Source organism: Maylandia zebra, linkage group LG2 (assembly GCF_041146795.1).
Source record: "Maylandia zebra isolate NMK-2024a linkage group LG2, Mzebra_GT3a, whole genome shotgun sequence".
Taxonomy (NCBI): domain Eukaryota; kingdom Metazoa; phylum Chordata; class Actinopteri; order Cichliformes; family Cichlidae; genus Maylandia; species Maylandia zebra.
In genome coordinates this window covers 31,829,877-31,847,313 of record NC_135168.1, presented here as the reverse complement: position 1 = coordinate 31,847,313, position 17,437 = coordinate 31,829,877, and the positions used below count along the sequence as shown (strand labels likewise).

Sequence of the window (17,437 nt, the reverse complement as noted above, 5' to 3'; positions counted from 1 at the left end):
CGGTTCAATTGGGATTATTGCTTTTCTCAGTGGGCTTTAGTCATAGTTTTGACAGAGGAGGTAGCACAAACAGCATTAGAAAAAAAGGGGGACTGACAAAGATCAACAGAAAGCGCTCGACCTGCTGTTACTGATGATTAACAGTACCCTGAAAACAACTTCTGACAGAACTCAAGGCTAACCACAGGTCAAAGGTCAAGACAGTGGTCCGTTGCGATAGAATTAAAAAAATGCAAGTAGATTTTTCCATGATCAGTTGCACAATACAAGAACATTAGGATGTTCACTTTCATTTATGTGTGGTAGGTTACAGTATGTTCTGGCATGATTACACTGAGCTGTTTCATGTAACATGGTTCACTGTGGGTCAAGCGGGCTATTGACTGTTTCATAGGTCATGTTTTCCCTTTTCAGGCATCCTGCTGAATTCCTGTTGAAACCAAACTTCAGCATGACCAATGCAGCATCCCAGATATGACAGCTGCAGGACTTTAGACCTTGGACAACACCATCTGAATGTCTGTAAATCATCTACATGCTCTCTTTTTCTGGTCAGTTCCCAAACTTTTGTATTCACACCATTAATTCTTAATTCTAATATCTGGTGGAGAGGGGGGGGGGGGAGTAACGCCATCCAAGATCCCAGGACCTTAGTGTGGGAAAGGTTTCACCACCTTTGAGCACTCTATAGCTCTAATACCACCGGTCCAGCTGCAACTAAGCTCCAGGTCTCCAGGTTATCATCAGTGGTCAAAGAGAAGCACGTATGTCAACACAACTGTCGGCGCTAATCTTCACTGCGGGCTGCAGTGTTTGATATCAACAGGCCATCGAGACACGTCTCGTTCACACCGCGCTCTAGCCACGGGAGAGTGATGGTACTCCCGAACGGTCCGAGGAGCGGGTTTAGAGTTTCTCAGCTGCCACTCAAAGCACGCATAAGCTCCACAGTGAGGAGGAGACGGGCAGGACGCCTCCGTTCATCCGTCCATTCATCAGAAATAATCCGGACCTCCCCTAGCAGCCTGAGCAGAGGCGCGAGACGACACCACGAGCTGCTTCGGTTGGACGTCAACGTCGGGCGCGCGAGCGAGAAGGGGGGCAGCTGAGGAAGGGAGAGAAAAAAGAGCCCGTCTGTCAGTGTGTGGCGTGTGGATGTAGGGGAAGAGAGGGGGAGAGAGGACCAGTGCCGCCGCTCAACTCCAAGCATATTTCAGCATCCGACTGGACGCATTTCACCGGTGAGTGAAGATACGACACGTTTATTTTTAAGACAAACGGTCAAAGTGTGAAGATATTAACCTAGTGCGACTGTGTTAGCGCTGTTTAACCGCCGGGTCTAGCGAAGCCCATGCTGGGTGACCGTTTAGTAGTTTATTAGCGAGAGAGGCATTTCTCACAGAGGCTGTCTTTAGCTTTCCTGTTTTTCTTGCTAATGTGGGAGCAAAAATGCTCACGCGGGGCTGCAAGCCTCCTCGCGCCGGCAAGCCGTGTTTGAGGAGCTAATGTAGGCTGTGAGATATGCACCGTGCGGGCCGTGGGATTTTACGGAGGTGTGTGCGTGTCTGTGTGTTTGTGTCCCCCGAGAGGAGGCAGAGAAAAGCCTTTTCTCTGCTTTTTTAGGAGGACAAGTCGGTCTTGAAACGCGACCAAGGCACTATTTTGGAGGAAAAGAAAGACACCGGCCTCAATTGAGCTTGAACCGTGTCTCCCAGCCATCCTGTTGTCATGGTTACTGGCTCGAGGAGGCTGGGAGAACATGGTTGTCTCGCGCTGTGGTCTCTCGCTCTCTCTCTCTCCTTCGCGCACACACACGCACACACACACTGGTAGAAACAATAAGCCTCGTCTGTCTGGTGTTTGTTTATGTCTTTTTAAGTGCATTGGGGGGGGGACTCGCTAGAAAAAATAACACTGGGCCAAAGCTCTCAAATCAAGTGTATCCTATACATATAAGGGCAAAGGTGAGATGTAACCATGAGACATGTACCTTGAATAACATCATACATACTCTAAATTCTTTCCATAATGTCCAAATACAGGAATATTACAGACTCTGCAAAGACACTGCTGTGTCTTTGCTTTTTCAGGATGTGGGAGGCTTCTTTTTTAACAGGTGTTTGATAGCCGCTTATTTTTTATCCCCAAAAGCAAAGTCGCTATTATCTTAATTATAGCCATTTGCATGTCTAGTCTAGATCTATTGTAATTCATTTCCCCGATACAACTGTGGGCTCTTCCCATGCAAACGTGTTGCTCGCTCTCCAGTGTATTAATTTCATACTCAAGGTGTCAGACATCCAGACACACTAGCACAGCAGCTCCACACCAAACTGTCACCTCTTGTTGTCTTTTTCTTCTTTTTAAATCATCCCACTAATGACTTTATTAGCAGATGTGGAAAAAACACAAAACATTTTACGCATTCAGACTAATGTTGTGTAAATATAGGGTTTGAGATATTAAACATATACAAAACACACTGAAATTCCAAAATGACGGCAACCTATGGTAGCACTTTATAGCACAGCCTGTGACTTACGGTGTAATATCTCAACACCTACAATGCAAATACTCAGAATTATCGCTAGGTACGGTGGAATAAGGGTAACAATTTGAGTTCTTAAAGGACATAAGAAACAAATTATACTGTAAGCAATTTGAAGTAGTGAGTAACACCATGGTATTTTAGAGGAAAAGACAAACAGTATTTACACATCTTTCACTGTAATTACTCACTACTTTTAGGGACTGTATTACTGAGTAGCCTAACCTCTTCTTACATAGTGGTTACAAAGTATATATAGGGTTGTGCCATTCAAATGAGCTATTTTAAATTCAAAGCTTTAATGTAATTATTCATATTGAAAAATTCAAGGATAATTAATTCAAATTTATTGTCCCAAAATAATACATAATTACAATGTAAAATGGGGAGCTTAGGCAAATCAGTAATACAACCCCTAAAATCTGTGGATATATATTTTTTTCAATCCTTGAAAATTTGTTATCACCATTATTCTATAAACTATATTATATACCTTCTGTTAAGTATGTTTAAGTACTGAATATAACAGCCTAAATTCAGAAATATTACACAACGGATTTAAGGAAATTACTCCATAGTATGTGAGCTGTATTACAAATGTTTCTAAATCTACACTTTTCAAAATCACTCACATGTCACAAAGGTCTGTTATGCTTGCCGTGCATAATAATGAGTGAATTTGTATTAGAAGGTGAAAGCACCCAGGGGAATAGGCCCAAAACAAGATAAATCACCACATTATTGTAAGCATGTATTTAGATGTAAGCAGTTAGAGTGACAAAATGTGAGCGGACAGTTGACCTTGACTGCACAAAAGTGACATATTGGGGTGATTTCAGGGAGCTGGCTGACTGTTACGCTCCACTGGGCTGGTCTAGCAAGTTTTAGGCGCTGTGATAATGCTGGTGTGACTTGCAGCACAGGCATGAATGCTAAGAAAATAGCCCTGGACCACTTCCAAGTCCACATTTTCCTGACTGCTTTCACATCCTCAGCTTATAAGGAGGAAATGATGACATTATTTTCTTCCTCTCTGCATCTGTTCTTGTAGCACAACAGCATTTTTGAAAGGTGACTCTGCTGTGTGTGCATGTATGAGGATAGGCTGCAGGGCCAGTGCTGCACCCAGCCTACGTGTTATGAACAGGGTCAGTAGGTCATTTATAGTATAGGACTAGTCTTTCTGAGCATGTCTTACTGATAGTGTAAGAGAGGAGAAGGGAAGAACAGGGGAGGTTTGCCTTCTCTGTTCTTAGTATGCAGATCTAATATCATCTGTCAATGTTCAGCTGGCAGCTTCATGAATTAATTTTAATTACTAATTAGCTTGTAGAAAGTATTTAGAAGGCTGTCCCGGTGGTCTTAATGCTGCTCTGCGGTAGATTTTCTATTGAAAGCTAAAATAAAATGGCTGTACTGTTCCTTTTACATGTATAGCAACAGCTTATTTATTTTGATAGTATAATTTACATTTTAGAAAAAATAGGGTGATCAACTTGATGTCAACTACTGTGGTGAAACACCAGCATTGCATTCTTCACACCACTTGACAGTATTGGGGTGCTGCCTTTTAGTAAGAAATGCTCACGGTGGCACGCAGCACAAACAAAAGAGCTGCATACAAATGCTTCAATATTAAATGAACGGGGGCAGCACTGCAAACGTAATGAGGTCAGGCAAGTTGAAAGTATCAATTGATGGCCTGCTCCAGCATCTAAATTCAGTGAAAGGTGGTGCAATGATGCCCAACAGAGGTATCTACGGGCAGGGGAGTGCTTCCAAAAAGATTTACTAGATAGAGAGATAGCTAGACAGAGATTAATGGATTAAGATGATTAAGTCTTCATAGAGCAGAAAACAGTTAAGGCTAGTACAATACTTATATCATATTGAAAACCAGTATCCTGATTTTCTTTCCTATTGTGTCACTCGTTCATTTGTTAAACTCCCAGAGAATCTTGGGTAATCCTTTCCACTGCATCACATTACATTCAGTGACTGCCAATGAAATCTGGCCAGAGTGCAACACCACTTGAGGAGTCCTGTGCTCATAGGCACAAAAGTATCCTGTTTTTATGTATTTACAGAGTAAGAGAAACCAATTTTATACTTAAAGGTCAGGTTAGCCTGTTAATATAACTGTATAATGTCTTTGATTGTGGACAAGGACTGTTAAGTCTGATAAAATGGAAGCTATGAGTTTGAAAGGGACGGCACATCTATTGTTGCAATCATTCAAAATGTCCAAATGGGAATTCATGCAAATATTTCAGACTGTCTTCTCACTGGGGTTGAGTTATATGTTAACATTAGCCAGCCGACCACTGTGAGTACAGGAAGCAGTGTTTGCTAATTTGTCTGCCAAAGTGTGTGCAGCACAGACTCACCAGACTCTCAAATTTTGTATTCTTTTTGCTATAGCCTTTAAATAACCAGTAGGACAAAATGAGTAAAGTTAGGGACACCTAACAAAATCTATCAAATTAGTAAATATAAAATTAGTGAGACAGTAAAGAAGACTTAAGTCCCACCCACACATAAAATGATTTACTTGTTCCAAATCGCTTTTCAATTATTGATCAGTTTGCAAGAGGATATTCCAAGCCCCCTTTGTGTAGGTAATGTATTTATATGGTAATGTATCTCATATGTCATTCACCAGTATTGCTTTAGTTCCTCGCTTCAAAGATGAGAAGACTTTAATTTATGACCCTTGACTTTACATCGGTTATTTTGCCTGTTGTTGCTACACATGGTTGCTTTTTATTGACATTATAACAGCGCTTATTCGTACACTGGCAGGTTCCCATGGTGCTACATTCATACATCATGAGAATCTCCATCAGAGCAGTCTGTCAGTATCTTTGTACAACTCTCTGATCTTGCTCAACACAACAACAAAGAAGGGAACCCTTGGGCGACCACTAAATTAGAAGAATAGCACAAAAAAGGCACAAATAACAGCCAATCGAGTGGACTAGTCTATCACTGAGCTAACACAACAGAGAGACAGATAACCATTCACACTTGCAGTCACTCTTGTAGCCAGTTTTGAACAACCAGTTACGATATAACCAGATAAAAAAACTACTGTGTATAGCTCTTAAAACTGAATTGATTATACTAATATTGTTCGTAATTTGTTCAGATATTAAATGAATGGGAGTTTGTTTTAAAAACATAAGTCGATGTGTCAGTGTCTGTGTTTGATGTGATCTTGGGTGTGTCAGAATTATGCCATGTTTTCAGTCACAAAGGCTTCCCTTTTCAATTAAAATTTAGCACGTGTACAATTTAAGTTAAATAAATATTGAACCCAAGGATCTAAAGCAGCGGCATCTTCAGCACCACTGTGAGCTTTGTGTTCCTGTAAGATCTTCTCAGCACTTTCCTTTTCACTCTTATTATCTCAGTAGTTGCTTCTCTGCTGCTTATAGAGACCAGTCATGCTTATCACCAGAGACTCCCATTGGACTGCAGCTCTGTGTCTCAGGGATCAATAAATCACACCACGGTGTATGTCTATGTGCAGTCTTTGCAGTGTGTGTGTGTGTGTCACAGAAGCACATGTAGACAGATAGAGAGATATAAAAGGCACAAGAGGGAAGAAAAGCTATTTAATGGCAACTTGGTCTTTTATCCATCATTCTCACCGGATTGGTGAGTTATAAGTCTAGGCGATGGCATGCTTTTAGATGTTAGACGTTGGTCACATGATTGGCAGGTTGTCTGATCACAATTAAAGGAAATTGATAACGGTTAAGAGCCCCAGTGTTCTGCTGACAAAAGTGGAATGCATGCATCCATCCTGATAGCCATTGTATATGTTGAGACACAAAGACTCAGAGACACACAGACACACACATACCCCATCTGATAACCGCTCCCCCAAACACACACACACACACACACACACACACACACACACACACACACACACACACACACACACACACACACACACACACACACAGACAGACACACAGACACAGACTCTCTCACACACACACACTCTCACTCACACACACAGACACACTCACAGTCACGCACACATACAGACACACACACATACACGCTCACACCCACTCTTTGGATAAGACCCATTTACCTCAATTACTGCAAAATGAGTGGTAGAGAGTGCAGAGTTAGACTGTGAGATAGCAATAAGCATAATGGTGAACAGATGAGGAAGACAGAGTGGGAGAAAAACAGAACACCGGAGACATGCAGAGAGGGAGAGACGGAGAATTCCCACTTCTCGTGTCTGGTTTCATAACCGCTCACTGCTTCCATTTATGGAAATGTTTCACTGCTTTATTTGTGCGTCTATGTGTGTGCGTGTGTGCATTTCACTGCTTAATAATATGTGCAAATTCCACTTTGTGGAGTAGCATAAATACATGCAAATTGTTCATATGCCTCATACTCATACATGAATATGGAATCCATAAAGCCCCGCTGGAAATGTGAGCACCCCAGTTTGGGAATATTCAAGCTCATTATAGTAGAGATTGGTCAGCAAATTCTCATCCAAAAATGTTTTGAGGCCTAAGAAGCTTTCAGATTCATTACTAGTTTGTGAGATACACTTTTCATAGTGTGCTATAATGGAGTTTTAAATGTCTTGTTTGTGAAAACTATGATGTTTTCATGGATGGAACTCTGAAACAATCTGGTGACTTATGAATAATGCAAACCACTCCCATAATCCTTCTAGTAAAAGACAAAAAAACAAAAGAAAATGAGTCGGCCAGTCACCGATGGTGTACTCAGAAAGACTTTGTTCAGAAATCTGTCGGTCCTTTGAGATCATCGCAGCAGCAGTCAGAGAGAGGATGAGGATTAGAGGAGGCTACAGTAGCAGAGACACAGTGCCTGGTTGTGCCTGTGTTGTGTTTTGTTCCGTTTTTAAAAGTTTACCTGCATTTCTTGCTGCGACACAAGACTGTCTTCGCTTTTTCAGAATGAAATGCGACAAGCAAGATGCACTCTTATTTGTGTCTTTTAAATGTGTCTACAATAACACTCCCAGAGTGAGAGCTCCAGCTTGCATTTGTGTGACAACATAAATAAAACTCAAAGAAGTTCAACTTTAGTAAGGGGAGAACTCTCCATAAATTCATCATCCTTTTGCAACTCTGATGAAACAGTTTCTGGGCCTGTGGTATCCTCATGCTCAGGGGTAAGCCAAAGCACTTCCAACATCATACTTGTAGATACAAATTTGGCTCACTATCTAGCCTGCCATAAATTTGTCCTCTCTAAAATGGTTCAGTTTTTTTCTGCACAGTTTGGCAGACAATTTTTCCCCTGAGAAACCAGAATCCAGATATGGATGTTCATTTTGGCCTAACAGGACCCTTACCTACATCTGCATGCTATCAGAGGAAGCTATGAATTCCACTAAATATTTTACTGCAGTTGTGTTGCAATTCCCAAGCTGTGGATGATTCAGCAAAGCAGAGAACCAGTAGAGCATGAGCAGACTGGCAGGGCTGCTTCCTGGCAGCCCTTTTTATGATACTGACACATAGAACAACATAGCAATAAAAACATAATCAAATATTCTTGATCTTGGAAACAGCATTTGGCCCAATAAATAGCTGTTCTGGAGCTGTTCAGTATGACACAAACTCCCTCAACTGATGAAGCTTATCCAGCTTTCATGTCATAGACGTTCATGTTTCAGTCTTTGAATCTTAAAGACTGAGCTTTAAAGTTGCTCGACTTTATGTGAAACTAAAAATCCAAAGCCTAAACAAACTAACTTTAAATGAGAGAAAGACAATCAATATGAGAAGCTGGAACCAAATAAGCTTTGCTTAACAGTGACTAAGAAACGATTAATTATTCATTAATTATTCATATTTCTCTTAGTCACCATTTCACGCCATCATTTCATCGGATCTCAAAAAAGATAAATGTATATTTTTTTTATTCTCACTAAGTCTCTCTCCATATAATTTATATAAGAAAAATACATCAACAGCTGCATTATTCAACATTTTACAACAGGAACTGTTTCTGAGAGCTGCTCATTAGCATTTGCCCATAAACTCCTGAAAGGTGAATATAAACAGAGGGCTAACAGATCAGCAGCAGACCTTTACAATACGTTTACAGAGTTCTATGATGCATTAACTGTGTGTAAGCCATCATCAGTGATGAACCTAACACTATGCTGTCAGAACATGTGATTGTTTTGTTTTTTTTAAGTAAAAATTGTTTTCCCAAGTCTTGATAATCAGTGGACAAAAGAAAATCAATCAATCAACCCCTGACCCTAACATAAGATTAGGATTAGGGCCTAGAGGATGTGATTGGGATTGTTGCCGTTGATGACTTGGACCTCACAGGGTTAAGTGCATTGAAGGCAGGCATCTCCATGGAGATCAAGAGGAGCTACTATTATAAGGAATCTGCCGAGAATCTCTGTGCCTGCCTGTGTTCCTCTGCTGTTCGTCGCCCTCCTTTCAGAGCTGTTTTGGGATCATCTGCTGCAGAGGACATAATGTTCCAACATATACTGTATATCTCTCTCCAACACTGGCTTGCACACCTAAAAACACACGTATGCACAGCTGCTGCTTTGTTAAGAGTGACCTCTGTGACTTGCAGAGGAAAGCGCAGAGGTCATAAGAGAAATAATCAAATGACTGCTCTGGTTCATGGTGGTGTATCTTTCTTTTCTTCTTTTCTCTGCAGAGGATACATCCAAATTTAAGGTTTAATCTGCATCTTTTGTCTAAGTGGAGAGTCACCCATCCCCTGCAGGGAAGGGCACCATGACCCAGGAGGGGCAGGCTCTGCCCTCTCCCACCCCACCAGAGAACCCAGTAGAGCCCAGTACAAGCACCACTACTGACCCACCCAAAGAGACACATGACAAGACAGATGAGGACAAGGTGGATGCTGGTGCAAATGATGAGACAGATGAAGGAAAACAAGAAGAAGACGTCAGGGAAAGTGAGGAGGGGGAAACACAGAGAGAAGTAGAAGGGATGGTGGAAGTGGAAGGTGATAGAAGAGAAGGGGAGTTGAAAGAGGAGTGTGAAGATGGGGCCGGGGATGAGCATCAGCTGACAGAAGGAGAGGCGGAGGGGGAGAGGGAAGGGACGAAGGGGGGAGGATGTATAAATATGGAGGAAAGCTTAACGGGGGAGGAGACAACACATGAGGCGGAGGAGATGAAAGAGGAAGAGGAGGGGAAGGAAAATGAAGAAATTCACCCATGCACAGAAGAGGAGGCAACTAATTCTCAACAAGCTGGCCGGTTAGTGGACAAAATTTTATTTGTACCACTTTACCTGTCAGAGCAAGCAAGTGTCATGTTGCCTGTTAATTTGCATTGCTAAAAAGACAAACACAGCTTCCTTATATTTTTATAATAACCTAAGAGTGTCACTTTTGGTCAATGTTTTTTGTGCTTTGTGATTTGAATATTTTTTATGTTAAATTGTTTTATCTCTGCGGTTCCCTTTGTACATAATTAGCCTAATGTGCTTTACTCATATTTTACAAAATAAATAAGCCTCAACTTAATGAGCTGAAAAAATGGAAGAAAAATATTTAAAGAGCTAAGGGACACAGCAACCATTTCCCAGCTCCCCAACTGTCCCAGAAAGACATTAGTGGAGGGCAGTCTGTAAAAAGCTCAACATGTGGTAGAAAAATGTGCCTGCTAATTAGCAGATTCATATATAACAAGCAAAAACTACGCAGAATGATAAAGACATACTGAAAGCAAAGTACATCTAACCTTTTTCTTTTAAAAAAAGGGATGAAATAGTGATGCTTTTGTATCATATTGTAGTAAATAGCACAGTGTTTTTAGATGAACAAGATGACTGATCTTTTTTGCACATTTTTATCCATTTTCATGCGTGTAGGTCAGATGTTTTCTTTTCTTCCTGTTGATATAGATTGGCAAATGGTATAACTGGGAATGACGATGAAGATGAAGTAGGTGAAGAGGACGAGGGAGGAGATGAGGGGGCGATACAAACACACTTGGACACTTTCAGCTCTAATTTTGAGACAACTGTAGAACAGGCTGACACCGAAGTGGAGGAGGAGGAGGAAGAGGTCCAAAAAGAAGGTGATGGCAGAGAAAACCAGGACAGTTTCAGCTCAGCTTTTGAACAGATTGTCGAGCAGGTCGACATTCAGGATGAAGAGGAGGAAGACGAGAGAGAGTTGGAGGAGGAGAGGGAGAAAAGTAGGGTGGACAACAAAGATGGTTTCAGCTCCACATTTGAGCGCATCGTGGAATCTGCCCTGCTCAGGGGTGGGACCTGCTACAGCAGCCTGGACTCTCTGGATGTTCTGTCACTCACAGATGAGACAGACAGCTGTGTTAGCTTTGAGGCGCCACTGACACCGCTCATCCAACAGAGGGCACTGTTACAAGGTCCTGAACCTCTGGAGCTTGAGTTGGCAACAGTTCAGGAGCAAGAAGGGGCTGAGATTGGAACAGATGCCCCAGGGCCTGAACTCGGGGCTGGGGACAGTGCTGGAGCAGTGGCTGGAGTAGGAGGAAGCCCGCTGAGGACCACCATACCTGGGAGCAGATCAGAGTTTGTGTTGAGCCAGCCTGGACGCTGGGCCATTCCTAATGGCTATCACACAGATTGCCAGGGAGACATGATTAACTCTGTCAGGTAAGTTTTACTTTAGTTCCATGTGTGGACCAAATAACATTATTCTAAAGGGATGAATTTGGTTTAAAAAGTAAATATGACAATCCTGAGAAAATATGGTGTAATACATTAAAGAATTTATATAAAATGGGGATGTTTTTGCATGGTGGGTGGGTCATTTTACACATTCAATGTTAAACACAGTTTAATGAATATTTAAATGACTGATGACAGCTTCCAGGTTATGTGGTTGTTGAAGCCTTATGCAGATGTCTTACTCAAGTGTAATTAACTTAACTTAATGTGACCTTGGCTTAACCAGTAGGTGGCGTGAACAAGTGAAGCCCAGCTGTAGGTCCTTAGAGAGGTGGACAGGGAGGGCTGGTTGGGGTGGAAAGAGGTGGCCCGCCTCTTTCCACATATGCAAACTGAGACAGTTCTTTAAACAATAACCATGATGGAAGCAACAAATGTAGGCATGCGTTACTTAGCTTAAAATGTTCATATTTTTGGAAAATAAAGGAACTGAGTCTTTCAGTGTTCATGACTGCACAGTTTTGTGCACTCCAGCAAAAATGTTGCATTCACACAAATGTTGCATTAAGCTAAACTGAACAAACAAAAAGTTGCAATACAAGGAAGCTTTAACATTTTGATGAAACCAGTGGGACTGTTAAAGCAGGACTGCTGCATTTGAAATGAGAGGAGCCTCTGGTAAATGTATACAGAGTTTATTCACCAGAGCTGCAGACTGTGGCTCGACTATTTGCTCTCTCCAACCTCTTTTGCTTAAAGGATACAATAGAGAGAGATAACCTCAGTACTGTCAAATGAGAGGTTTATGCATCATGACAGAAGACCTTTTGAACAGAAACTCAAATTTTAGGAGGAGTGTGGTGGTTTTCTATGGGAGGGTTACACTAGATAAGATCCATGGCAGCCTGTCAGCATAATGAATCACTTGTGTGAGCAGGAAAAAACAAACTCGTTGGGCTTTTCGACAAAGAGAACTAGTTTCGTTCTTGATGAAGATTACATTTTTGACATTTTGACCAGTAACAGGTTGGGTTGGAACCTGATATATTGGTTCACTATGAAGGAAACAGATCATGGTAATAATGCTTATTTCTGCCTCTCTAATGTCACAGACATTAACTTGGTGGAGTTTTGGTATTGAAACTATGATATATTTTATGATATTGATGTTCAAATTTGGTTATAGCGAAATACCATGCTGAACAAAAGCACATTTTTAGCCTTTAAACTGTGACACTTTGAGTGGATGTAAAGTTGATTCAGTTGCAGGTTTTATCAGAGCTTAGATGTGTTTGCCAAATTACCATGAACTCCGTGTACTTCATGGACCTCTAGCTATTATCATAATACACATATATAAAATCAAAGCTTTATTTATCCAAATAATTAATCATTAAGGAAAATATGCTTGATATAAACTGAATGTATACGAATCAAGTACATTTCATTTGACCAGATTTCATTAAATTCCATAAATACACAGAAATTTTACATGTAACATTGTTACATGAAGCCAGACCTGGAGGGATTGTGGGGACACGGTAACAGCTGACATGACTTTCTTACAATTAATTACCTTAATAGTAGTAAAATGGGTTGAAGGAGACAACGTAGAGCCACTGAAGGGAGAAGCAGTAACGCAAAACATATGGCGAAAACATGTAACTTGAACTTTGGCTATAGGTCTCCCTCGCTGGTGTGCACACAGTCCCTGTGGCGTGTTCATCAGCTCTTCCCCCTTGCACAGTTCCTGCAGTTAGAAACATACTGGAATGCCAAATAGATGCACAGACCTTTGACATTATCTGCTCAGCTAACTGCTGGGATTTGCTCAGACTCTGGTATGACTTACAGGATGAATGAAGGATTTTGGATGTCAGTTCTGCTCTTCTTTTCTCCTCTCCTTACCAGTCTACAGATGTAGTACTTTAGGCACAGTCTTGCTTCCTGACCACCAGCGCCAAGCTGAATGAGCTATTGTTTATGTCATGACATCATCGTCTTCAGCTTTCCTCGGCCCAGCAGGGTCTTAGAGTGAATGTGAGTGTGTATGTGTGTAAGTGGGTGATTATTGCTCCGTGCTAGCCAGCCTGCCAGACATTTGAGCACTTAAACCTAGAGTGGATACATCTGCTAGTCAGTCTTAAAGGGAAAGTTTAAGATTTAAAGATACTAACAGTTTCCAATTATTTACTTCTTGATGTCCATTCAGATGCTGTTTTTCAGGCTGTTAAAAAGGGAACCTTTAAAACTGTTAGGAATTCCAGTGCAAGTTAGTCTTTTAATATTCTCTAGAAGGATTATGGATCATGTGCTTCTGAACTCCTTCTACTGATAAATGAATTTCCTTGCCTTACATTTCTTCTCTCTCTGTGCCATTCAGTGTCGTTGAGACAGTGTCGTATTTCACTGTCTCACCTTCTGCCTCTCCATTCATTTCTCCACTTGATTCATGTTATCTCACTATATCACATCTTAGTTATAACACACACACATAGACACACATACACACATATCCTCCATTTCACTTACACTGCTCTCCTACCAGCATATCTTATCTTTCATTCTTCTTGTCTGCCTACTTCCTTTTTTTCTGGTGGGTAGCCAGAGAATTGCCGTGGTTACACATTTTGGCACCTTGGGCGTCATGGACAATGGCCCTTTTTCACTGCGGGACCGAGCAGCTGCAGAGCATAGAATAAAAAATTAAAGTCAGTCAGTCAGTCAGCTTGGCAGACATTATGTTTTTTTAATAATCACCTTTGCCCATTATTTTCACTGAGATTAAGAATTTTAGTCATAAGAAAAAAAATTGTTCTAAAATAATTGTAGCAGTTGAAACAACTTTGTTTCAACTGCTACTCATAGACTTTATAAGAAAATGGACATAGCCACAATGACATCACCTACTGATTCGCGAAGTCCCCTGTTGAAGCCTAATGCCAGGAAGTTTGTCTGAGGCCTTCGTGGTGTTTTTAAAATTGGATGTCTTGAGTAAGGAGGGGAGGTGACTTAGAATCCGAGGGATAACACACACTCGTATGGTAGTAAATTGCTATTTATAATAAGACCATACTAAAGCATATGCTACTTGGACCATAATTTATAAAACTGAACATTTTTTTGTACTCAGTATGATGTAAAAGTAATGATTTGTCTTTTTGGCATCATAGATTTGTCATTTCATGTCATTTAGACTTTGTTTTATTTTATTTATTTTCTTTTTTTTGTTTTATCTGAGCACATACGTGTGTGTATTTACATATATATTTGTATTTGTAAATGCAAGTATGTGTACTTGTGTATATATTGTTTTTTTCTGTATATGTCTGAAATAAAGATACAATACAATACAATACAATAGATCAAAAGAACAGGAGAACTGTTTCCCCTGGGTGTCTATATCAGCGGTCCCCAACCTTTTTTTGCGCCATGGACCGGTTTGTGTCCGACAATATTTTTACGGACTGGCCTTTAAGGTGCTGCAGATGAATACAACAAAATAAAACCAGAACCGGTACCAAACAAAAGAATATTTATTCATAACACACGGGAAAAAACCTGGGGAAATCGAGTTAATGATAAAAACCCTGAAAACCATATACAGTATATATATATCTATATGATTTGCAAACGAAGAAGATGCCCCCTGCTGGCCATTAGAAAAAATGCAAGTTTAAGAAACTTGTGCGCTGGCTTCACTTTTCAGAGTTGTATTCTGCTCTGTATTTTCGTCTATGATGTTATTTCTATTTAATCGTGTTTATGGTGTTTTTGCATTGCATTTTTCAGGGTTGTGATTTTGGACGTCATACCTCTGCTATGTACAAAAATGTATGAAAAAAATGGTCATGCTGTGCTATAACTGTCAGTGACAATGCTGACATTTTTTTCAGTTAGAGCCCCTGTTTTTCCTAGGTTTAGCATGTACACTAATGTTAAAGGATAATACACCCTCTGTCAGTTCTTAGGTTTTACATATCAGGATATAATAAACAATTGGGTCTTAAAATTAGGTAAATACAACATCAGATGAACAACAACATATGACATATTACTCCATGTCATTATTTATTTAACAAAACTAAGACAGAATGCAGAACCATAGAATTGTTAAGTTAAGTAGACCTCATGATTCAGTAGCTTATAGAAACCCTTAATAGCAATAACTTGCGGTAACTTGAGGATCATTGTTCAGTTACATGACCCAGTTTCAGCCAAGCACAATGACTGCAAGGTACCCAGGTCCTGTGGCTGCAAAAGAAGCCCAAATAATCACCCCTCCACCACCATGCTTGACACTTGGTAGCCCTTCCAAACAAACCACACTTGTTCAGTCTTTTTCTGATTGTGCTGTCAAAAACTTTAACATTTTACATGCTAACTGAGGCCCTTTTCTCTGAGCATTTCACAGTTTGACCTTGGGGTGAATTTGCTGGGACATCAACTTCTGAGAAGATTCGCAACTGCCTGGAATGATTTCTACATGTGAATAATATTTTTCATTGTAGAATGATGGCCTTAAATTGTTTGGAAATGGCCTTATAACCCTTCCCAGACTGGGTAGCAGCAGTTGCTCCTCTGAGATCATTGCTGATGTCTTTCCTCCTTGGCATTGTGTTAACACGCCCCTGAATGCTCCAGACCAGCAAACTGCAATAACATCTGCTTTGGTAGAGGCACTCACACTTTCTGATGATCAGTTTATCGAGTGTTTGATTACTAGTACATGGATGCTACTTACCATCCTAATTCCAATAGAGGCAATAAGTATATATTTTGTTTTTCATGCACTGCTTCTGCATTTTGGAATAAATTTGTTAAATAATTAATGACACAGCGTAATGTGTCATGTGGTGAGGTTCATCTCAGATTGTATTTACCAAAGTAAAGTGTGTTTTATAAATGTAATAAGCAAAGACACACATTTTCTGCCAGTGCCACTGTTTCTTTGCTTGTGTAAGCCCCTGGGTGGTTACATTGTTTACAAGTAAAAGATAAGAAGTAAGTTTCTTTTATGTTTCCCAAATTTGTTGTTGCTTATACCCTACATCTTAATGAAATGTGCTTCATTAGGCTACATCAGTCACTATAAACAGATGTTGTGCTCCCTGGACAAGTAGAAGTGATGAGGCTCCACTCTGAGAAAGCATACACTATCTTTGCAGTGCATGTACATCATCTACAAATGTAGCTATACAAATTTGCTCAAAACCACAAATACAAAAACCTTAATGTTGCATATTTCTATATTATATTCATACTAATCTAAATATTACAAATATGAAAGGCAGATGTTTGTTATCTCTTGTGATAGTGAGTGAATGTAAATGACAATACAGCTGAAGAGGCAGAGTGGTGTGTCTTTGCGGAAGAACACATTGGCATGCAGTGTGAAGCAGTTGGATCGGCATATGTGTCTCAAAATGCTGCAGAAACTGTTACTGAGTCATACATCTGATGTACACATGTCTAACATGCTCTTTGTGAATGAAACTGAAAGGCTGTTACTCCACGTTTTGCTTCAGTTGTTCATACTACTAATCTCACCTTATTTTTACATATTTTTCAGCTTTTTTAACCATAGTTTTTGTAATATGGCAGTCAAACCAGGTATTCAAACTGATCCATTTGGCTGGCAAACCATGTGCACTGGTGTAAACTCATTGCCACATACACCTCAGTTTGATCTGAAGTGGGCTGGAAGGTTATTGCCTAATAAACTCTTAGAAACACTAGCAAATTATTTACCTTTCCTTTAGGGTATTATTTAATAAACCATCCATAAAACTAATGATACATGATTCAGAGGGACTTTGGTGCATCCAGATGGTTATAAAATGGCAAAAAAAAGCACAAAAAAAGAGAAAATTACTAAGTTGCAAAAAACGGGCACTTTTCTGTTATTAAATGGGAAGCAAACATTAACCCCCCCACCCACACACACATACCTAATTTTGTCTATCTATAACTTACCTATCTTTTACTTACTTTAGTGTGATATACTGAGCCCAACTGACAAAATTAGTTAAAAGACCCAAATGTATGCCCTCCTTCTTTGAAGTTTTCATGTTGTACAATGCAATCCAGTGGGCTGAAATGGACCATTTACTGGACCATATGTTTGACATCCCTTCCCTGGTGCATATACAGCCTGTCCACAAGTTAGCCTTCAATGTTTGTAGCTGGAGCTTTGATGTGGTGCAAAGAAACC

At 40.3% G+C, this 17,437-nt stretch overlaps 1 protein-coding gene across 2 annotated transcripts in view; it reads left to right on the top strand.

Annotated features, from left to right (window-relative positions):
• The first annotated feature begins 707 nt into the window (after positions 1–707).
• psd2 (pleckstrin and Sec7 domain containing 2) overlaps positions 708–17,437 on the top strand; it is a 41,202-nt gene continuing 24,472 nt past the window's right edge. The window contains exons 1-3 of one of the 2 annotated variants that reach the window (XM_014409887.4): positions 708–1,241; positions 9,254–9,821; positions 10,471–11,208. In XM_014409887.4, the coding sequence (XP_014265373.2) occupies positions 9,334–9,821; positions 10,471–11,208 (1,226 nt within the window). In that variant the 5' untranslated portion in view covers positions 708–1,241; positions 9,254–9,333. The remainder of the gene's footprint in view (positions 1,242–9,253; positions 9,822–10,470; positions 11,209–17,437) is intronic. The other variant, XM_014409886.4, reaches the window with a different exon arrangement.